The sequence below is a fragment of the Ceratotherium simum genome, chromosome 15 (genome assembly GCF_057802395.1).
Source record: "Ceratotherium simum simum isolate JZ-2026a chromosome 15, ASM5780239v1, whole genome shotgun sequence".
NCBI lineage: Eukaryota > Metazoa > Chordata > Mammalia > Perissodactyla > Rhinocerotidae > Ceratotherium > Ceratotherium simum.
The window spans coordinates 39,107,777-39,132,005 of NC_141914.1; the positions used below are offsets into that span (position 1 = coordinate 39,107,777).

General features: G+C 36.0%; 1 protein-coding gene across 7 annotated transcripts in view; it reads right to left on the bottom strand.

Annotated features, from left to right (window-relative positions):
• Nucleotides 1-24,229, bottom strand: part of KLHL24 (kelch like family member 24) — a 44,250-nt gene that overhangs the window by 14,064 nt on the left and 5,957 nt on the right. For 4 of the 7 annotated variants that reach the window (XM_014783147.2, XM_087439945.1, XM_014783145.2 and 1 more), the window contains 3 exons: nucleotides 17,113-18,093; nucleotides 3,563-3,747; nucleotides 2,461-2,579 (listed from right to left, as the gene is read on the bottom strand). In XM_014783147.2, the coding sequence (XP_014638633.1) occupies nucleotides 2,461-2,579; nucleotides 3,563-3,747; nucleotides 17,113-18,032 (1,224 nt within the window). In that variant the 5' untranslated portion in view covers nucleotides 18,033-18,093. Of the gene's footprint in view, nucleotides 1-2,460; nucleotides 2,580-3,562; nucleotides 3,748-14,406; nucleotides 14,551-17,112; nucleotides 18,094-18,286; nucleotides 18,406-24,229 lie in introns of those variants that run through there. The other 3 variants (XM_087439943.1, XM_087439944.1, XM_087439946.1) reach the window with 2 other exon arrangements.

Here is a 24,229-nt window from a genome sequence, read left to right on the forward strand (position 1 = left end):
AACCTAAAGGACCTCTCGAGTTTAACATCCACAATTATTTTAATGGACAGTCACCATCAACTCTTCCCTCCATATCTAATGAAGACCTATGGAGTCTTTTTTCACAGCATCTCTCACATCTGGTCCCTTCCTTTTGTTTCCCACTGCCACTATCCTACCTCAGGGTCCATATCATTTCATACCTCTCAATTAATCTCCTGGCTCCACTCCTGTGCTCTCTAAACCATAAATTAATCTTCCTAAATCACCTCATTAATTCCTTTTAATAGTTCAACAATGAATGCCTAAGGGTCAAGGCCACACTTTAACACTGTCATTCAAGTCTGCCTACAATCTATCCTTCTGTGTTCCTCCAGATTTCCACAGCAGCCAATGCTACCTTGCATTTCTCACATTATGTTAAAACGATCTGTTGGTGGGTTTGTTCTCTCAACACCATGCAGCTCAGGGAGGTTAAGTAACTTACTGAAGGTCATGCAGCTAGAAGGCTATGGAAACTGTGGCACAATGTAGCAATTAAGGGTTTATAGGCTTTGAAGCCAGGAGAGGCAGGGTTCATACCTAGCTCTGCCTGCAATGCAGGACCTTGGGCAGTTTACCTATCCTCTCTGAGACTCAGTCTTAATGTTCTCAATTTAAAAATGTAGTCAATAGTACCTATCACATAATATAATTTTGAGGCTTAATACTATTCCCCTACATACATACATTAAAAATAAATGCTGTGAGCATCAAGATAAAAGCCCTCTAGATTAGGATAATCGGAGCTTTTGCCCCTAGTTTATAACTGTCTATGTAACTTTGGGCAAATAACTTGATCTCTTTGGGTTCAATTTCTCTACAAATTGAAAAAGTTACATTAAATAGTCTCTCAGATTCCTTCCTGCTCTAAGATTCTATATTCCAAACCATCGTAGCTTTCTTTAACAGAGAGCATTTATAAATTTAAATAATTTTATAAGTTTGAATTCAGCCTACATTGTAATTTTTAGGATAATGGTTTCCATGGATTGACTACTTGTTGTGTAAGGTAGAAAGAATTCCTTTTATTTCTTAAGTTAGTGCTTCCAAGTTTTGGGTACCTTCAAGTCAAGTATACTAATATTTGTCAAATAAATTTGTGTTCACCAATCCATATATGGTATTTGAGACATAATAATTTTCATTATCTTTGTACATCCAGACTAAATAATTATAATTTTTTAGTTAGACTTCATCTCTTTCCAATCCCTTATTTTAGCCACCCCTCTCCAGTAATATTTTGTCATTCTTGAGGCATAGCTGCCAAAACTACAATATAGTAAGTACTGACAAAACAGTGCTTTTAGAAAATATTCTATTAATATTTTATTTCCACTACATCTATCTCAAGGTCCTCATTATTTCATTGGCCTTGTAGACAGTGGCAGCACACTAGATCAACATCCTTAGGAATTAACAGTAGCTTTCAAAATGTGCTTTGAGAAGCTCCAGTATTCTATAGTATCGAGATTTCAAGAAGCCTCTCAGGGGGTGGGGGAGGGGAAGAGGACTGATGGGAGGCTGAGTGGGAAGGGTTCCTGGCACCATCTCTGCTTCAACCAGAGCAGTTCTGTTTTCTCATGGTGGCTCTAAAATGTCTCCACAGGAGGCCTAAGAGGCAGTAATCTCTTTAGAAAGGAGTACTAGGGAACCAGTCAAAAATACATGTGCAAGCAGGTATGCTGCTTTTACTTAGATTGTTCACTAATTTGAGAGTGCTTTGGAGGACCTGATAGAGATGGAGGCAGGGAAAAGCTAAAGAGCCCAAATTAGCCCTTGGTATAACCACTGTATTTTTATCTGTTTTAGGTAATGGATTTTTATATTAGATTTAACTTTAAAAACGAGGGTGTAGTTGCTTTTAACAAGTTAGGAAAGCACTAGTCCACAAGTGATTCTCATGTTCCTAAGAACAGCGAATCATTCAGAACTAAATTATATATTTAGCTAATATTTATTAGCTGCAGTAAGTTTTCTTCAAAATATGTTGGTGAGTTTATCTTAACACTTATTTTAAATTGTTTTGTCCCTACTTGACCAAACAAAAAGATAAAATAACATTTGTCTAGATAAATATATCTCTGCCTGACTGCCAGAGTCAGTAAAAGGAAAGAGACTGCTTGGATTAGACATTGGCCTGTTTTTGTCCTTGATGTAACTCCTTTATTTTCCAATGCTTCTCAGGCATTTAGACTCCAGTGGTGCATGAGAAGAGAAATGTGCTGCACTGCCATGAATTCCAAATTGGGAGAACAAAATACCCATTCAAAAGTACAGTGTCAAATTGTTTATATCTTCAGTTTATCTATTGAGGTTAGAAATGGAAGGAAATACAATTTAAATCCAAAATACTCACAGGATGAGTAAAATGAAGGATTCAACTGTGGTATTTATTTTGGAAATGTACCAGCAAAAGTAATAAAAAGTACTTTCTCTTACTTTACCAAGGAGGACAGCCATTTTGTGACGCCATCTGCCTTTATTTAGAGAAGCAACTCTGATCCAAATATTTAACTGTGAGTTATAAATCCAGACATCACGGCCATTAATTCTTCCACCTTGAAATGCAAAATAACGCACATACAATAATATATATATCACCAAAGGATCTAGGCCAAGGCACAGATAATGAAAACATGGGATTTATTCTCCCAGTCCAAGAGTTTGAAAATTCAGTTCAGTAAATGAAACAAGGACCCTCTCAAAGCTTAAGGGAAATAGTTCTACAGAGCAGATTTAAACTGCCAATTGTTATCTTGAGAAATAATCATCATAGGTCCCAAATAATAAAATGCAGAATATGAACTTTATAAATGTATAAGATTGTTAATGCAGGAGTCAGACATTAGAAGTACCCAAACAACAGAATTCTTCTAAAAAGATTTTTTAAAATCACCCATTTTTTAAAAAAGATACCATTGTACAAAATAAAAGTATGTGTTGTTATATTGTTCAATGTGTAGTAATACAGTAATCTGCAAAGCTGGTAAAATTATTTAACCAATTAACAGACTTCAGACCAGAGATACTACAGCTATGCTTTGTATAAGTCTGTCATTTTATTGTCTGTTTGATTTTAGAGGTAACATATCACATATTATTATAAAAGAAGTTCAAATTAAGAATTTTAAGGAAAATCCTATTTCATAAACTTCAGGGAGGATTTCAAAAAACACGGGTGGATTAGAGATGCTTAATTCTATGAGTACTTTTCACTTTGCATACTTTACTGTGTTCCTTAAAACAAAGTAAACAGTTAAAAGTTTTAAAAATTATACCATATTCTATATGCATTTGAGAGCATTTAAAATACGGTATGACTAAAGGCATTTTCTGATGGATCTTTTGTAAATCATTCTACATAATTTTGTGCCTGTTTTTAAGAGTAAAAAGTCATTCTCGGTTTTATTTGTTATATAAACTGACCTGCCTAAAGTGGGCATATCCACTTTCGTTGTTTTCTTTTGAGACACTGTTATCATTTAAAACATCCAAGCTGTGTTCAAATTAAAAGTAACTACTGTTATTAATCTTTATTTACCTGAAACAAGAATGTCATTCCTTAGCGCACAGACAGCATACTCTGATTTGGTAAATTCTGGAAGCTTAGCCAAAGACTTCCATTCTCCTGTCACAGGATCATAGCACTCAGTGTAGGGAAGATTAAATCCTCCAACTCGTTCACAACCTCCAACGACAACTATCACCTCAGAATAGCCAGTTGACCTAAAATAATTGTTATAAGAATGTATAAATAATAAATTAAAATACACTAGAGATTGTTTAAAACTCTAAAAACCATTGTCAGAAAGAAAGTGGAACACTATTATAAAGTAAACAGTTAAGTCTATTCTCTGGGTGTGTGTCAAATAATACAGGCTGCCAACTATTTACTTTGAGAACATTTACGAGGGATTTAGTGACATCATTTTTCCGTGGAAAATTTCAATGTGTATTTTTTTCTATGAGTTTTGCCTTAAAAATTGGAAAGCAGTCCGAAGATTCTAACTCAATTGAAACCCTGGTAATATTAAGGATGACTTTCAAATGCAAATTTTGCAGTAATTCACATATGTATAACTACACAAGGTAAGATAATGCACTTTTTCTATTAAAAAAAACTGATTCATAGTATAATCTAAGTACTCTTTAAAGGAGTATATGTATTGTTCAGAAATTATTTTTTAAGATAATTTTTTAAAAGTTAAGTAAATTAAGGTAATCCAACTCAAAATGTTGGCCAGTCACTAAAAATGTTAACAGAGTTTACAACAAAGGATGTTAAAGGAAAAAAGCAAGATGAAGAACTGTACAGAAAGTCCGATCAATACTATGTAAAAAATGTGTCTGGAAAGAATATACCAAAGCACTAATGATGGTTATCTCTGGATTGTGTGGCTTCCTCCCTTCTATCAACACAAATTTTCCAAACGATAATGAGCATGGGCTATTTTTAGAGTGGAAAAAACAACTTTTGAGAGGACTAAGAGCATCCTAAGGTTTGTGTTAATCACTGGCTTCTCTCATTTTGTAGTTTAAATTTAAGAGAGACAGGAAAAACTAAAAGCTTATCTAACCTTTTTTTTTGTTCATAAGGCTCTATAGATAGTTTGGAATTTTAAAGTTATTTGGCTTTTACGTTTTTTCACAAATATAATTAAAATGAAAAAGTCTAGTAATTGCCTTCTACGGTTGCTACAATTTTAAGTCTCATGACTAAAAATGCTAACAATCCCTTTTCTCTTACTTAAACGTGGAGGGGAAAAAAGACTACAGCAGATACGGATTTGTATAGTTTTAGGTAGTGTGATGTTTCACAATTACACTAGAAAAAACCAAAATTAAGCAATACTGCTATATCCCTTTAACAGAGCTCCTACGTTCTAGCTACACTTATTTACATCTATTTCAACTAACAATCATTCACTTATTCACACCAGGCATACTTTTTCCATTATCAAATCGGAAATATATATTATAGAAAAGAATTCTGCCCATAGATGCAATAAAAATTACTTCTAGGAACCCATCAACTTATATAACCCTAACCTAGTATTTAGTAACACATTATCAGAAGAACTCAGATACTATCAATAATATTTACTATTTTCCAAATAATTCCAAAATGAAAATACTGAAATACAGGGTAGCACCAGAGACTTAGTAGTATAATTACTGACTAATTTATCCTTCTTTCTACAGAAGTATCATTTCCTAAAATTACACTTAAAGTACCTCTAAGACAAATCCATGGTGATATTCCTCAAAGCTTTATTTATTGATTGACCAAAACAAAAACTGCTACACACTGTCACTGGATTTCAATCATTCTTAATTGTTTTAACGTAAAATCAAGGTAATTATTACATATTATAGAATTTTGTTTTATACTTCCATTATAGCATTTTACTTGTTTTATATTTTCCTTTTGCTTGAACTTGCTTGCCTTTTTCAAGACTTCTTAGCCCAATCAACATATATTGTCTGTTTTTGTACCTTGGAACAAGAAGCAACAATAGCATGAAAAACTAATGGCTAAAACATTTAGCCCCACTAAATAAAGGATCATTTCAGTGTCTAGTAGAGTGTGTATTTATCTGAAAGGATCAGCAAACTAGTAGCTTTGCCTGTACTGAAGGTCTTATTTGCAACCAAATGGCTTTTAACTTAATTAGATACAAGTCTGGTGTTCTCATTAGAGACTGTTAACCCAACAAAAACAGTTATTTTTATTTCTTGAGCTTGGAAAAATACTTATCTCAGGCAGGGAGATGACTACCTTAAGGGAAATAAGTTACTCCAGCTTATGAAACAAATAAGAGAAACCTCAACTAAACTGGAGTCGGGAAGGCTTGTAGGGGGAGCTCTCACACCCTATCCTATACCATACTTCCTCAATTACTCCAGATAGGAAGAGATGGAGGCCTGCATCTTCCACAGGAAGTAAAACTATTTTACTACTGAAGGAGACTTCTCTCCCAACCCAGCAACAGCCCAATGAGAAGCGCCATAGCTCAGCCAGTCAGAAGCTGCTGCGGCCCTGAACTGTTCCTTTCCCTCAATGGACTTTTGTTTAGAACAGCCCCTCCATACTCCTCCTTATTCTCTATAAAAGCAGCTCCCCTCCTTTCTTTTCCAGATCTGCCTATCATAACATGCACATCCTGAATTGCAATTCTTTTGGCTATTCCCGAATAAACTGACTTGAGGGTAAAATAGGTGAATTTGCCTTTTAAGTTGACAAGCTGACAATGGTAACTAGAACAAAAAGGCAGTCAAGATGATAGTGTAGGATGAATAAAATTCTAAATACTCATGCAATCTATTTTTTAGAGTGAATGTTACTTTCTCACTGTTTGTTCCTATGAAAGCATGACAACCAAAGTATCTTTTTTGACAATGGTAACTATTTTTTAAAAAATCATCATCCTCTTTTATCACAAATTTGAGAAAAGATTAAATTAAATGATCACATTCTTTGATTTATGTGAAAAATAAAATAGTTATAAATCCACAGGATATTCTAAACCAAATTAACAAAATGTATAATAATTACCAGGTTAAGAATCTCAAAGGACTTGCTGGCTGAAATAACAAACCTACTTATTATTAATACCAAATATGTCAGAGACAGGTGAACTGCCAAACTTTCATCAACAAAAAGGGGTCAAAACATGATCTTTGCTAATGGGAAGAGTAACTGAATATATTAGAAAAACACAATAGGAAAGGCAGTGTGTTTCATATAGTGGGAATTTGGAAGGGAGAAGAGAGAGACGTTAGTGATATAGTCTATTCACCATTCCAAGACTCAAAAACATCTGAAAATCAAGCCATCAAACCAAAATAGAGATATGAGACTTTGAGCCCCAGAGAGACTAAACGGCTCTCTAGTGTATGAGACATGATAGTTACTAAATTCAATGTATTAATTTCTCTAAAGAAAGAACTACATATCAAAAGAGGGGATTGGTCAGCCTTAAAAGCAATAAGTAAATGAATGAATGAAAGAGTAAATAATAACCACAGAGGCAAACATTTCCTGTACCCACTCTTGTTAATGTCTAAAGGAAAGAGAATCTTAGCTAACTTGAACATTATTGGTTCTTTGGTAAGAATATTTTTATGGTGGGTGAGACTTCCACAAGCTATAACTAGGTGAGAGGATTCTGGTCCTAAAGATCTACTAACTCTCTTTGTTTGGATTTCGTGCTTGCAAAACAACCTTTGAAAATTTTGGCTTCCCGTGTAGTGACTTGCCCATAGTAAGAGAAATACGCTGGACAGACTGACTTAAAATATCCAGTCTGTCAACAAAATGAAAAGACAACCTAACAACTGGGAGAAGATATTTGCAAACCATATATCTGATAAGCGGTTATTCTCCAAAATATATATAGAACTCATACATCTCAAAAACAAAAAAACTAATAACTCTATTAAAAAATGGGCAAAAGATCTAAACAGTCATTTCTCCAAAGAAGATATAGATTGGCCAACAGGCACATGAAAAGATGTTCAACATCATTAACTATCAGTGAAGTACAAATCAAAACTATAATGAGACATCACCTCACGCCCGTTAGAATGGCTATAATTAACACAGGAAACAACAAGTGTTGGAGAGGATGTGGAGAGAAGGCAACTCACATACACGGCTGGTGGGAGTGCAAACTGGTGCAGCCACTATGGAAAACAGTATGGAGATTCCTCAGAAAATTAAGAATAGAACTACCATATGATCCAGCTATTCCACTGCTGGGTATTTATCCAAAGAACATGAAAACACGAAGGTGTAAAGATACATGCACTCCTGTGTTCATTGCAGCGTTATTCACAATAGCCAAGATGTGGAAGCAACCTACATGCCCATCAAGGGATGAATGGATAAAGAAGATGAGGTATATATACACAATGGAATACTGCTCAGCCATTAGAAACGATGAAATCCAGCCATTTGTGACAACATGGATGGACACTGAGGGTATTACGCTAAGCGATACAAGTCACAGGGAGAAGGTCAAATACTGTATGATCTCACTCATAAGTAGAAGATAAAAACAACAAATAAACACATAGAGACAGAGATTGGATTGGTGGTTACCAGAGGGGAAGGGAGGAGGGAGGAGGACAAAAGGGATGATTAGGCACATTTTTTGTGGTGATGGATTGTAATTAATTAGTCTTTGGGTGGTGAACATGATGTAATCTATGCAGAAATAGAAGCATAATGATGTACACCTGGAATTTATACACTGTTATAAACCAATGTTACTGCAATAAAAAAAAAAAAAGAGGGAAGCAGAAGGGTCAGTTAAAAGGTAACGTGACAATAGAAGTTGAGAGAAAGATTGGAAGATGCTACACTGCCTGCTGATTTTGAAGATGGAGGAAGGAGCCAAAAGCCAAGGAATGTAAGCGGCCTCGAGAAATCAAAAAAAGGAAAGAAACCAGATTCTTCCCTAGCACCTCCAGGAGGAATGCAGCCCTGCTGATACGTTTTGAACTTCTGACATTCAGAACTGTAGTATGATAAATCTGTGTTTGTTTTAAGCCTCAAAAAAAAAAAAAAAAAAAATCTAGTCTGTCTCACAGTTCCATTTCTTATTGCAAATAAATACATAAAGACTAGAAGATAAACGAGTTATCAGTCTCTCATAGTAAATGTTAAATCTGCCCCTAATAGTCTATTCTTACTGTATTAAAAGAAAAAGTTGCTGAGCCTAGAGGAATCATTGGATCATGGTGAATTCGTCAGTATAAATGACCCCTTATAAGCTACTCCAGCCATAAACCTTATGGCTTTCTAAACTTGGTGAGGACACAGGCTTTCCATCTGAAACTGGAATAGGCAGAATGGGTTCTATTAGGAAATGGCTGTACTGATCAAAAGACTCAAAATATTTACTTTTAAAAATCAGCAATTATCTAAGAATTTATCATCAGGAACTAATCACAGATGTGCTTAAATACCACAAAGATGTTCATCTCACTTACTGGTAAAAAACCAAGATGAGTTTAAATGTGGGGAAATGGTTCTGGTATATTGTAGTAGATTTCATGTCATGCAAATATGTTTACCATCTATTGAAAGATAAAAGCAAACTATGAAAAAGATTACAACTCTGTAAAAAAAAAAATATATAATATAACAAATTCATAGAGAATAAAAGTGAAGGATAAATCCAAATGTTACAGTATTACATCTTGGAGACAGGAATATGGGTGATATTTTTTGCTTATCTCATTCTCTAAATTTTCGCCAATTAACATAAATTACCCCATCCTCCTCCTCTTTGCCCCATGTTAAGAAAGAACAAAGGAGGGCCCAGCCCAGCGGTGTAGTTGTTAAGTTTGTGCACTCTGCTTTGGCAGCCCGGGGTTCACAGGATCGGCTCCTGGGCATGGACCTATGCACCACTTATCAAGCCATGCTGCGGCAGGTGTCCCATATGGGATGTTAGCTCAGGGCTAATCTTCCTCATCAGAAAAAACAAACAATAAAAAAGACCAAAGAAAAAAAAAAAATCACACCTTACTGTTAATAGCCACTGCTGGGTCCTCTGCTCAACCTAGTATGGGAGGAGATTTTCGTTTTTTTTTTTTGTTTTGTTCTTGTTTTTTTTTGTGTGAGGAAGATCAGCCCTGTGCTAACATCCGTGCTAATCCTCCTCTTTTTGCTGAGGAAGACCGACTCTGAGCTAACATCTATTGCCAATCCTCCTCCTTTTATTTCCCCAAAGCCCCAGTAGATAGTTGTATGTCATAGTTGCATATCCTTCTAGTTGCTGTATGTGGGATGCGGCCTCAGCATGGCAGGAGAAGCGGCGTGTTGGTGCGCGCCCGGGATCTGAACCTGGGCCGCCAGTAGCGGAGCGCGTGCACTCAACCGCTAAGCCACGGGGCCGGCCCTGGGAGGAGATTTTCAGTGATCACATTTCTGCTATAGGATCCTGCTCCCATGGCCATAGGTAATGGTCCAGAGAAGGCTGTCTGGCTGAATCAGAGATTCTCTCTCCACAAGAGAGGAACAGATTCAGTCTCGCTAAGTGAGTAATACAGAAACCTAAAACCCATGAGTGGCCATATTCAGCCAGATTAGTAAGAGAGACTGATGCAGAAACACAGAGAAAAGCAGAACCGAGAGGCAGAGAGGGGGCACAGCGTGGTTTCTGATAGCTTTTCAGTAGCCTATTCCAGGCTTCTTTGAGGTCTCGCTGAATTTTCACCCTTAGGTTCTACAAGATAATGACTCCTGTACCCTTTTAATAAATCTCCCTTTTATGCTTAAACTGGTGAGCTGGTTTTAACTACTTGTAATCAGAATTCTGATATACTAGAGTTCAATGGATTGCAGGAAAAAAAACACCTACAAAGAGTTTTCAGACTTAGGAAAAGATGCCCAATCTTCTACATTTAAAAAGAAACGCATCCACTTCTCCCGCCATGCTGAGGCCGCGTCCCACATACAGCAACTAGAAGGATGTGCAGCTATGACATACAACTATCTACTGGGGCTTTGGGGGGAAAAAATAAATAAATAAAAAAAAAAAAAAAAAAAAAAAAAAGAAATGCAGGGCTGGCCCCATGGCTTAGTGGTTAAGTGCGCGCGCTCCGCTGCTGGAGGCCTGGGTTCGGATCCCAGGTGCGCACCAATGCACCGCTTCTCCAGCCATGCTGAGGCCGAGTCCCACATACAGCAACTAGAAGGATGTGCAGCTATGACACACAACTATCTACTGGGGCTTTGGGGGAAAAAAATAAATAAATAAAAATTATTAAAAAAAATAAAAAAAAGAAATGCAAATTAAAATTATACCATTTTCACTTTCCAGAGTAGCAATGATTTAAAAAAACTAATAATATGCTGTGTTGGCAAAGGAGTAGGGAAATAGGTACTTTCATATTTTTGGTTGAAATATAAATTGGAAGACAATTTTTACAGTATCTACCAAAATTAAAAATGCACATATCCTATGATTGAGCATTCCACTTCTAGTAATTCACGCTATAAATTACCAGTGTATATATGCAGATATATCTTCAAGAATATTCACTGAGTGTTGTTTGCAATGGCAAAAATCTAGAAATAACCTAAATGTCCATCATTAACAGATGGATCAAATAAATTATGGTATCCATAGATGGGATCCTATACAGCTCTTAAAAAAGAATGAATTTGAAAATTTCCATAAAAAAAGTAAAAAAAAAAAAAAAAAAGAAAGAGAAAAGACCTGTATGTGGCGATGTAGAACAATTTCCAAGATATTTTTTTTTTTTTTGGTGAGGAAGATTAGCCCTGAGCTAACATCTGTTGCCAATCCTTCTCTTTTTGCTGAAGAAGACTGGCCCTGGGCTAACATCCGTGCCCATCTTCCTCTATTTTATATGGGATGCCACCACAGCATGGCTTGACGAGCGGTGCGTCAGTGCGTGCCCGGGTTCCGAATCTGCGAAGCACGGGCTGCCGCAGCGCAACGCACACACTTAACCACTATGCCACCAGGCCGGCCCCCCAAGATACTTTTAAGTGATAAAAATACACACATACACATTTCTATATGCAAAGAATATTTCCAAAAAAGAGTTCTAAATGCTGGTAACAGATGTATCCTTTGGGGAGGAGAACTAATATACCAAGGGTCAAGTAGAGGGAGGCTTACAATGTATACCTTTATGGAAAAATGTTTGAGTTCAAAATAACAATGAATTAACATATACAAACATGCATATAAACATGCATCCTATAATACAATAGAATATTGTTAAGAGAGACTGGAACAAAAAATTCAGAACACTGAATTTTAGCCCTGGTCCTGCCGCTAACTAGCTTTGTGACCAAGAGCAAGTCGGTTCACTTAACTGTGGCTCTGTTTTATCACCTATAAAGTAAGGAATGAAGGAATTTATTAAACAATCTTAAAACACTATTTCTTAAAAAAAAAAAGTTTATCTTAGTCTTCTCAATTGGTTTCCAATAGGAACTTGAACCTTGTCCTCATTATGGCAGTTAGGTTCCTATATTCATTATACAGTAACTGATTATTAGACAAGAGGTAGTAGACAGTACTAGAAGAGACAAGTGCTTAACTGATTCCAACCTCGAAATAATGAGCTTATTAAATCTTAGCTATCCCTATTGCTCAATGGAGTGTGGCAAAGAACATCAATTTTTCCCATATATATGAACAATTTATGCTTAAAATACACTATTTGATACTAAGTATTTCTGACTCTCAAACCACATTTCCTATTCTGTGAAAGTATAGCATAAATTTAAAATGTATTTTGATTATTTTCCTCATGAAACCAGCAAGAATTTTTATTAGGCAGTTTTGTGTCAAATACTAGGTTATGTTGGGCCAGCCCAGTGGCTTAGCGGTTAAGTGCGTGTGCTCCGCTACTGGTGGCCCGGGGTTCAGATCCCGGGTGCGCACTGACGCACCACTTCTCCGGCCATGCTGAGGCCGCGTCCCACATACAGCAACTAGAAGGATGTGCAACTATGACATACAACCATCTACTGGGGCTTTGGGGAAGAAAAAAAACAAGGAGGAGGATTGGCAATAGATGTTAGCTCAGAGCCGGTCTTCCTCAGCAAAAAGAGGAGGATTAGCACTGATGTTAGCTCAGGGCTGATCTCCCTCACAAAAACAAAAACAAACAAACAAACAAAAATACTAGGTTATGCATTTTTCATATGGTATTTCCAATCCTCACAACAATCTTAAAGGCAGGTAGTATGCTTCTTTTACACAAGAGGAAACTGATACAGAGAGAAGTTAAAGTGCCTTGCCCAAGGTCATGGAATTAACTAGTTGTGTACAGCCAGATTTTAATCCAGGCCTGTCTGATCCTGAAGCCAGTACTCTAAATATATCATGATGCTTGCACTTGGTGTTTATTAAAAATAGTATTATGTATCAGTCCAAGAGATTTAAAGTGGCGTAATATATATTAATAAAAAGACAACCATTGGGGCCAGCCCCATGGTCTAGTGGTTAAGTTCAGCACATTCCGCTTTGGCGGCCCAGGTTCGGTTCCTGGGCACAGACCTACATCACTCATCAGGCCATGCTGTGGCGGTGACCCCATACAAAATAGAGGAAGATTGGCACAGATGTTAGCTCAGGGCGAAATTTTCCTCAAGCCAAAAGGGGAAGACTGACGGCAGATGTTAGCTCAGGGCAAATCTTCCCCAGCAAAAAAAAAAAAAAAAAAAAAAAGACAACCATTGTTCCTAAGCTTTATTCCTTCTGTGATTGGTCTCCGCTGTTTTTCCTCCATGCACCCAAGGGTTTACAATTGACAGTGCAGATTATCAAAACCTCTCATGCTCTTGGATGCACCTTGGGGTTTTCTCTGTCATTTAAGAGACATGTGGTATATGTAGGTAGAATATCCACTATAGGTTGAGCTCTGGAGAATACTTAGCACAGGATAAACCCTAAAGAAATATTGGCTGATGTGAGGAGTATAAACTAACTGTTCAGTGGTGGGATCAGACTGTCATCACCCTAATCCAGAGTTAATCTTTGCATCACTAATGGTGGGACAACCAGGTATGCTGTGTCTCCTAACGTGATGTATTACCTTGGATGACTCTAGCCAAAAATATTTAACTTGTCTCCATCAAGCTGAAGCTTGTGGAGCCAACTTCTAATTTCGAGGAAACATAGCTAAATGCAGCTAAGTGACACCAAAAGGAAGCAACCAGACTAATACAGAAGGTGGAATATTTTTTCTGGACAACCTGCTCCTCAACAAATCAGAATCATGAAAAAAAGAAGTTGCTCTGGAATAAAAGAGACTTCATGGAAATAACCAGATGCAATGCATACTCCTGCATTGGATCTAGGTTCATTAAAGAACACTGGGGAAATCTGAATATAGATTAGGTATTAGATAATATGAAAGAATTATTAACTTTAAGTGTGATATTATTTTGCCTATATTATTTTTTTAAAGATGCATCCTCTAGTGAAAAAAAAAATACATATATATGTAAAAGTTTAAAAAAAGAAACACTGGCTGAATGAATGAATGAAAGAGAAAGCTCTGGGCTGGAGATAACAGGTTGATAGTGAATAACCTGCACGGTGATTAAAACCATGAGAATAGATGAGATCACCCAGGAAAGTTTATAAGGTAAGACAACGAGATGTGAACCAAGGGGAGTATCAACATTTCCAAGACTAGATATAGAACATCAAATTGAGAAAGAGAAGTAAACGGACCATGAGGAAAATGGTATTCCAGAAGTAAAGGAGGAGCGAGTTTCAAGAGGAATTAAAGCAATTAATAATGTCCAATCCTAAAGAGAGATCAAGATGGATAAAGACTGAAAAGAGGCTAACAAATAATAAATAGAAGGTCAGTGATGACCTGATTGAGAGGAGTTTCAGTAGAGTGACTGGAGCAGAAGTCAGAGGAGTGAACTGCAGTTGAAGAAGTGGAGACATCACTCCTCTTTCAAAGAAGTTTGGAGTATTTCACAAAGATGAGAACCTGTACAAATAATACACATTGTTCAGGTAATGAAATTCCTAGTGACTGGTACTAACATGCAGTAACGAGTAAGTGCAAGACTTCAGAATATAAGGGACAGAAGGTGATGGCAGAGTTGTAACATTTAAAAAAAAAATTCCTCCTTACAGTCCTCATATAATGTCTACATAAAATAAATATCTGCTATTATATTTACAATAGTCTGCAAATTCAATATAACCATAGTTTGGTTTTTTTCTACTTGCCTCCTAAAGAAAGGTGATACTGCAATCTTATATACATGTGTGTTTCACTGTACAAAATGGATTGGTTCCCTTAAAAATTGGATGTAAAATAATTTTTGTAACTGAAATAATTAAGTGAATCAGGAAATTTATCTATTCACTATCTGAGCCTAATTACCCTTAGGCTGCAATCTGATTTCATTCAGGTCAGACCTTTATAAATATTAATAACAAATGACTTATTTTGATTTTATAACATATAACCCTTAGTCCCTATTCTAATCCTATGAGGTATATGGGATAGGTATTATTAGCCCTATTTGACCCCAAACCATTCTTCTGCTACAAGGGGAAATGTGTGATTTTCCCCTTAGAGGAATATTGTGTATCCAGAAAAGTTCTGGAACAGCCCCCAAACTGTTTAGCTTTCTTAATACATTTAAAAACCCTGGTCTTTCCACATTCTTAAGCTTAGTCCAAGCCTCTAAACAGTCCTCAAAAAAAAAAAAATCAGTATATTTATAGAATAAAATTGTATGTTTTTTGTCCTTTGTTAAAAAACTCGGAGTAAAATATTTTATATTTCTTTCTTATAAAACAATTACTTTTTTTAACTGAAGTCAGCTATTTTTTTCCAGTTTTGAGATATAACTGACATAAGTCAGCTGACTTTGAAGGAAAAAATGCACTCGAACCCTAATACAAAGAAATATTACATTAATTTTTGAAATAATAGTTACCCTATATTTTATGCAATTTATAAAAAGTTTAGACTGTCAAGTACTGGAAGTTTTTTTAAAGTGGGTCAGATCTACACTATACTATATAAACAATAGCTAATAATTTTTAAGCAGTTTCTATGCATTACTTTCTATGCTGAGTACATTAAGGATTATTGCATTTAGTAGTTTCAATGACAAAACCTGTAAAGTAAGTACTATTTATCATCATTCTCATTATACATATGAGGAAACAGATTAAATCTTGCTATATCCAAACTATTATAGATTTTAGACATGCGATCTCACAATATGCTGAATTTTAGTCACATTCCAAAACAATGATAATCAAAACCAAAGTTAAAAATGTGGTTTGAGAGCGATGCTATAGGAAATTGATAGGAAAAGTAAAGATGGTACGGGAAAATAAAAATAACCCCTAGTTTCACAACAACGTGAATATAACACTACTGAACAGTACATTTAAATATGGTTAAGATGGTAAATTTTATGTGTTTTTTACCACAATAAAAAAACTCTAACATTAGCTTTGTTAAAAAAATATTTAAGATTCTTTACTGTAATATTTCTCAAAATAGCCATTTCTTGCTTATTCACAGGAAAGTATATTTACTATTATTCCTTCTATTATTAAGCCATGGAGATTATTTTTCTATAGTTTATGAGTTAAAATCTATGGGTATTTTACAGAACTAACCCATTGTAAGAAGATACAAATATAGTACAGTACTTAACTGCATTCCTACCCCTAAACATAAATTTTTCAAATTCTCTATGATGATGATGTGATTTTTATAATCAGAAAAAAATTTAAAAATTGAGATTGACATTAAATACAGTAACTGTGGCAATGAGAAAAGATCTGAGGCCTGGGTTTTACATCTGCGAATCCACTCAATGTATACCAGCTTACTTACTTCACCTCTATAGTTCATGTTGTCTGTTGTGAAAAAGCTTAGAATGTGAATGTGCAAATTGTTTTTTTTTTAAAAATAGAGGCAGTCCAAGAAAGTCTACCAAAGTCTAGCTATTTTATATCCAAACACCTTCCGGAAAGAAAAGTGGAGTGGGCCGGCCCCGTGGCTTAGCGGTTAAGTGCACGCGCTCCGCTGCTGGCGGCCTGGGTTCGGATCCCGGGCGCACACCAACGCACTGCTTCTCCGGCCATGCTGAGGCTGCGTCCCACATACAGCAACTAGAAGGATGTGCAACTATGACATACAACTGTCTACTGGGGCTTTGGGGGAAAAATAAATAAATAAAATTATTAAAAAAAAAAAAAAAAAAAGAAAAGTGGAATACTTTGGGACCCAACACAGGTTATAAGAAATTAGCAGAAATATGTTGAGACATGCACAGTTGCAGAGACTCTTTGTAACAAACACTCTCTGATAGTTCAGAACAATAACAAAAAATGCTATTGTTGAATCTAGTCTTCCCTGGGAGAGACATTCTAACAATTTACATAATCCAAAACAAATCTTAAATTATATAAAGCCACATGTAGACAATACATATAAATGACTACACTGAGATTACATTTGAGAGGTTTAAAAATATTTTAAAAACAAAATCTTTTGTTACCTATATTGTAGTTAACTTGTAAACAGTTTTCTCACCTTCGTGGCCTAGTCCTTGGGGACATCATTTCATTCCCAAGTATGTGGTACCGTCTTGCTTCATGCAGCAACTGGTAACACTCAGGAGAATTCTGAATCAATTGGTCCACCTCAACTGTTTGAACGAAGTAGTTGGGATGCAGCAGAGGGAGTCTCACATGTGTTAGGAGCTCATGTAACAGCGGTCTTCTCAGATCAACAGCACGATAGACCCAACGCATGACGGCTTCAAAAACCATCTCCTCTTTACCAATAACAAGTTCATCACTACAAATATAATCAATAAGTTCATCTTTGTCAAGCTCAAGAAATTCTTCATGCTGGGACACATCCTCAAAAGTCTGTAATGCAAAATTCTTGCATTTTGTGAAGAGTGTTTTGAGTGAATGGGTATCCGCAAAGCGCTGGATTCCCAAGCAATTACAAGGATCAAGTTGCTCCTCCAAGAACTTCGCACATGCATCACGGAGAACACTAATCTGAAAGAGGCTTGATGTTTCAAAGAGATATTGTACATTCTCTGTGGTGATCTTCACCTTTCCAGTATAAACATACTGCAGAAAACATTCCATAGCTTCAGCTAAAATACCATTGATTTCAACCAACATTTCTCGGCTTTCCTTGTGGTCATTACAAAACATAGCTCTGAAGTAGCTACTACAGGCTGAGAGAACAGCTCTATGGCAAGGAAATTCTTTTCCTTCCACACAAATGATAACATCTGTGAATAAGCGGCTATCTCGGAATTCATTAAATATCTGGAGTATGTTTTCAGCATGGGATGATCCTGAAGAGAAGTCAAAAAACTCACGGCCTGTCAGAGATTTAGGGTCCATTTCAAAAACTTTACGCTTAGTTGCTGGGGAATCACGCACCCCGAGATCCTCTCTGTTTAGTCTTCGTCCCAATATTAGTACCATTGTTACATCAGTTGACTATATAATTGTTGAGAAATTACTGTTAAGGATCTTCTTTATGTGGCTAAAAGTCAAAAAAAAGGAAAAGAAAACATTTTAATATGTAAAAAATTCAATATTTAAATTACATAATTTCATTTGATGTAAATGACAACAAAATCACATAATCAACAGAGTATAGAGCAGTATTTCATTTTAATAAAAATTGATAAATAACAATTTGCATTTGCATAATTAGAAGATTAGGGGTAACTTACAATAGTACTCCTTAAGCCCCCCCAGCTGAAATGGTACTACGAACTTTGTGAATTACTAATAACTTCTGTCTCCCCTTTTACACAGCTGGGTTTCATCTGACTGGAGCGTTGTCAGAATGCTGTAAGACAAAATTTGACTACACTCAGAATCCTAATATAAATGTTTATTACCTTAATATAGTGTTGTTAGAGAGGAATTCAGCTATATCAGTAGTGTTTAAAAATACACGTATTGTTTGACCAGCAAGGCTCTTTCTAGCAATCTATCCTAAGGAAATAATGAGGAATACGTGGAAAGATTTATCTACAGAGATGTTCAATCCTGTATTAATAGAAAATACTTTTTTGTTGTTGTTAGGGCCAGTGGAGTCAATTCTGACTCCTAGTGACCCTGTGTACAGCAGAGCGGAACCCCGTCTGGTCTTTTTGTGCCATCATCTTACCTTCTGGCACTACATCAGACAATGCACTGCTGCTATTCATAGGATTTTATGGCCAATTATTTTGGAAGTGGGTGGGCAGGTCCTTCTTCCTAGTCTGTCTTAGTCTGGAAGCTCTACTAAAACCTGTCCACCATAGGTGACCCTGCTGGTATTTGAAATACCAGTGGCATAGCTTTCAGCATCACAGCAACATGCAGCTGCCACACTGTGACAACCGACAGACGAGTGGTGTGGTTCCCTGACTGGGAAAGGAACCTGGCCACAGTGGTGAAAACACTGAATCTTAACCACTAGAACACCAAGAACATACTTAAAATAACCTAAATACCCTATAACAGGGGATTAGTTAAGCCACACTACATCTTAAGGATGGAACACAGTCTAGGCAGCCATTAAAAAATTATGTAGACTATTTAATGACATGGGGAAGTATTAACCAGATAGTAAGTGAAAAGCAGATCACAAAACATATGCTAAGAAAATAGAAAAAAATTATGTATCAGTGCATTTAGGGATAGAAAAAAGAAGGCACATATGCCAAAATGTTGTGATTTATTTATCTTCTGTTTTTCTGCATTTGCCCCAAAATTTCTACCATAAATATGTAGTACTCTGTTTTTAGATTTTTAAAATGCATATTATCTATGCCCTGCTCACTTTTGCTAATAAGAAACACCCCCACATCTCCCTCAGGAATGACTATGAATAGGTAACTAATGGACTGAGGCACTGGGCTATAGCTATCAATTCTCTGAAATTTTCATTTTTAAGATGGTTCTTCTACTCCTACTCTCTTTTCACATTTCTCTAAGTTGATATGTGACTCCAAATGAAACTGGCTTAAGAGCACTCAGAGTAACTCTTAACTATTCTTATGCCTTCAGAATCTCATACACAATCCCTTCTAAAGGTCCCAGCTTCTTCCTGAAATATTCCAGCAGTCAGACATCCAGACCTAACTATGGCAGCCTCAAGAAGGTGGCTTAAAAACATCAGAGATAACCCCCAAAATGGGATGCCATCCTACATTCACAAGCCACAAATAAAATTGAGACTTGAGAGTTAATAATCTCAATTTAAGACTGTAATTTGTATACTCTATCACATATTAAATTGTATCCCGTTTTTTAAGTCCTTATGTGACATAATGGGCAAGAAAATATGAAATATCAAAATCAAGAAGCAACTCATTCTATTATATATATCTCCTCTTTTTCATATTCTTATTCATTCTTATCTTTGTCCTCTTTTCTCAATCACCCTCAAGACCCAGACATCCTAGTTCTAATCGTTCCAACTTTCATCAATTCCCTCACTGGGTTTACTTAATTTTGTTACTTCCATCATTATCATCATCAACAAATACTTACCGCGTGCCTACTATTGTCAAGATACTGTGCTAGGCCTACGGTTTATAGTGTAAGATATTGATGTTGAAGGTTTTCTTAAAAAATGTAGCTGAGACAAAGCATATTCACAAAAAGATAAATAACAATATAAGGTAACACAGGCAATAGGATGCCACATTGGTATAGGCAGCATAGTTCCCACTTAAACTTCTATTAAATGTTTTTTACCTCTTCATATAAATTAGCACTTAATCTTCCTGAAGTCTAGGTGATAGGATTTTCCCTGGGCAGATGTACACCAGGCTATTCTAAGTACTTAGGGAAAAGTACCTGGCTGTAACAACACCTGAAGGACACCTAAATGCTTGCATTTTGTACAGAATCTTTTCTCTTCCATTCCTCTCTCCATCTCCCAATTTTGCAGGTAAAGTCAGAAAAAATTCAAGCAATTTTATCAGTCAAATGGAATAAAGACTCAAATAAAACAAATACTATTTTCACCTGGGATCACTAGGTAGGGCTTCAGAGGCAGTATGCTGATGGGGAAATCCCTGCTGTGGGCATGTGGACTGTGATTTTTAAAATCCTAATATGACCGAAAAAGGGTCATTTTGGTTCCCTCTAAGAATCCTGGCAAAAAAATGAGGAAGTTCTTGGAAATCTACCAGATAAAGCTTAAGGAACTATTAAGCGCCAAATCTGTGTACTGTCTGTGTATCAACTAATTTTATGAAACCATGGAGGCTTTATTTCCTTATATTAAGGAAAAAAACAGTAAGAAACAAAACAGAACACCACCACCACTAATCTTTTTTTAACGATTACCATGTACCTGGCACTTCCTAAACTCTTCATAGGGATTATTTAATTTAATCCTCATAACGACCTTATGAGGTTGGTACTATAATTAACAAAAAAGTTGGTTTACAGGCTTAGGACTTTGTATAAGATTAAGATAGATTTTTCTAAATACGTAGGAACTATTTACAAAGTATATGACAGACTGACAAAGGATAAATTTTACCCTTACTTCTAAGTTTAAAAAAAACAACAGAAAATTCCAAGTATACAAATATACACGCAATTTATTTTCTAAATGTGTAACAAAGGTTTGTAATGTAATGAAACAGTTATGGCAACGGAAGCTCAGGTAGAAGGCCTGTTTAAGTGAACACACAAAAGTTAGGGCCGGCCCCGTGGCTTAGCAGTTAAGTGCGCGCGCTCCGCTGCTGGCGGCCCAGGTTCGGATCCCGGGCGCGCACCGACACACTGCTTCTCCGGCCATGCTGAGGCCGCGTCCCACATACAGCAACTAGAAGGATGTGCAACTACGACATACAACTATCTACTGGGGCTTTGGGGGGAAAACAAATAAATAAATAAAATCTTAAAAAAAAAAAAAAAAGTTAAAATAAACCCAAGAGAATGCTTATGAATGGCTGGTTTTTGGAGCAATGTCAACAAAGTAACTACCTGATATTTAGTCAGTAAAATTAGTTTCTCTTAAATTTGAGGGAATATTTGTCTACACATATGTTATGGTCTAAGTAACCCAGATTTTGAACTGTGATCTAATTATACTTTGGAGGTTTTAGGTAACAGATTTGCCTGAGAACAAATAACAGCTTCATTTCATTTTGTTAATTTTAATACCTAAATAAATAATATTACTGCTGAGTTTAAAATATTTTATTATTAGTTTTAAAATTATCACTAACCAAAAAAAAAGGAGGGGTTTCCTCTCATCTCTTTTAAGATTTTCCTGATTGCTTAGAGAGTTCATGTTTGCCTCACTGTAGGTCATCCCACTTCCTGGGTTGTATCTGTCCATGCATGTGTGTCCATGTCCACGAGCACAAGCACATATATACAGGTTAAAATTTAAAAATTAATTCATAAGGCATAAAAACACTTCCAAATTCCAAGCTCCCATACATGGGCAGTAGCACAAATCTCAAACATGCTTTTAATTTGAAGCATAGAAACTTATCCCACAGAGAAGAGAGATCACTACTTTGTCTGAATGTCAACTTTTTGTTGTTGAAACTGCAAAAAGTTCCAAGTATGTAATATCACAAGTGATAAACATTCAATTATGACAAACATAAACTGTGTTGATATGGAATATAACTCATATTTTAACCTTAATGCTTTATTAATCTAAAATCAAATTATGGTTGAATTAGTCATGAGTCAGCTTCCCAAATCAAGAACTTATTCTCAAAATCAGCTTATTTAATTTAAATTCTTATTGCATTTCAGCTTCAAAAAATTCACACAATCTATTGTTTTTGACCAGTGATACAATTATTGGCCTTAACAACAACAAAAATCTTGAGCCTTCTGCCTCCAGTCATTTTTGTTTTCTCAAATGAAAATGTGTTCAGAATGCGAAACAAAATAACATACTGCAAGAACTAAGAATTTCCCTTTTTGGCTAAAAGGGATAAGTTGGAAAACATAAATGAAAATTTACTTTGCTTTCTGTATCTAATAATCTTACTGTATCTGATATTTGTTGTCTGGTATGTTACTGTATCTGTATCTGATAAATTTGGAGATAGCATACTAAGTGAGTTAAGTACTAATATAAGGCTGATTAAAATTTTACAGGAGTTAAGAGTCTGTCTTTTTACGCTATTTTCTGCCCCTTATTCTCATAGCAGGTTCCTTGACTGCTGGCTGACAAGGTCTTCCACTGCTTTTACCCAATGTAAAACTGAAAATCCTGGATTAGAACAGCTATACAATCACCTTCTATTACAAAGCATTCAACAACAACAAGATACTTGTCTACTGCTTTGTATGTAAGAGAGACTATCTCATAGATTGGGGTTGTTTCCTTCCAAGTAGCTTTGGCCTGGCTTTTTGGACACCCTCACTTTCTCTGGACTTTCTGAGAAGTCTCCCATTACCAGTCTCCACAACAGCATGAAATAGAAACTCTTCCTATTGATGACAGGGTAAATGATTTCCACAGGAGGGTCTTAGAAACTTGAGATGCATTTCAAAGCGTACCTTTTGGGCTTTCAGATGTAATTTACTAGTCTGTTTTCCCATTTTACACAAATAAAGTATTTTTATTTTAACTAGTAATGGTTAAAAATGTAAAGAGAAGTTTAATCACACCTCAAAGTACAGTATCTAATATAGGTTCAAGATTTATCATAAATGAACTCATACACAATCAAGCAAACAAAATGAAATTACAGATTGAATTCTCCTAAAAATTTAGCAAATATCAAAGCATCATTATTTCCATCAGAAAAATGTAAGCAACTAAGTAGGCATCTCTGGACAAAACAAGAGGAAAGTGTTTGTTCCAAAGAAATACAATGACTGAAAATTCTATCTAGATAAGTTAGTGGATGCAAGGGTGATCAGACTGTCACGTCAATGATTGACTGCCAAAGTCACACTATTTGTCCAGAAAAGCTAGTATCCCTTTCTTTTTTCCCCTCATTTCTTCAGGAGCTTTATTCCTGGAGCTACACTCTCACTTTTTTTTTTTTTTTTTTTTTTAAAGATTTTATTTATTTTTTTCCCCCCAAAGCCCCAGTAGATAGTTGTGTGTCACAGCTGCACATCCTTCTAGTTGCTGCATGTGGGACGCGGCCTCAGCATGGCCAGAGAAGCAGCGCGTCGGTGCGAGCCCGGGATCCGAACCCGGGTCGCCAGCAGTGGAGCACGCTCACTTAACCACCAAGCCACGGGGCCGGCCCATACACTCTCACTTTAAAGGAAGACTTTTCTTAATGGAAAGATTCTTCTGGTTAGGGTATGGAGGGTTTATTTCCAACTGCAGAACTGATAAATGTTGTAGAACTATTTTCTGATTGCTAAGTAGATTTAAAATTACATGTTTTTGGCCTATGTCCCAGAAAAATGAGTAGAAAGAACTTATTTTATTGTCTTTAAGATTGGAAAAAAATGTAGAAGAGGGACTGAGGATATCAGGAAGGAATAGAAAGGAGTGGGTAGTTTATTTAGTAATGGAAATGACTGTGATACTCCCTTCCTTTATGATCTTGAGGATAGAACTGTTCCCTGTGACTCTGGTTGTCCTAAGTGTCTCCTAGTTAAAGAAAGGAAAACGGTTTAGATTCTCTAATAACAATGTTTAGATAGTTTATAAATATTATAAATAAAAT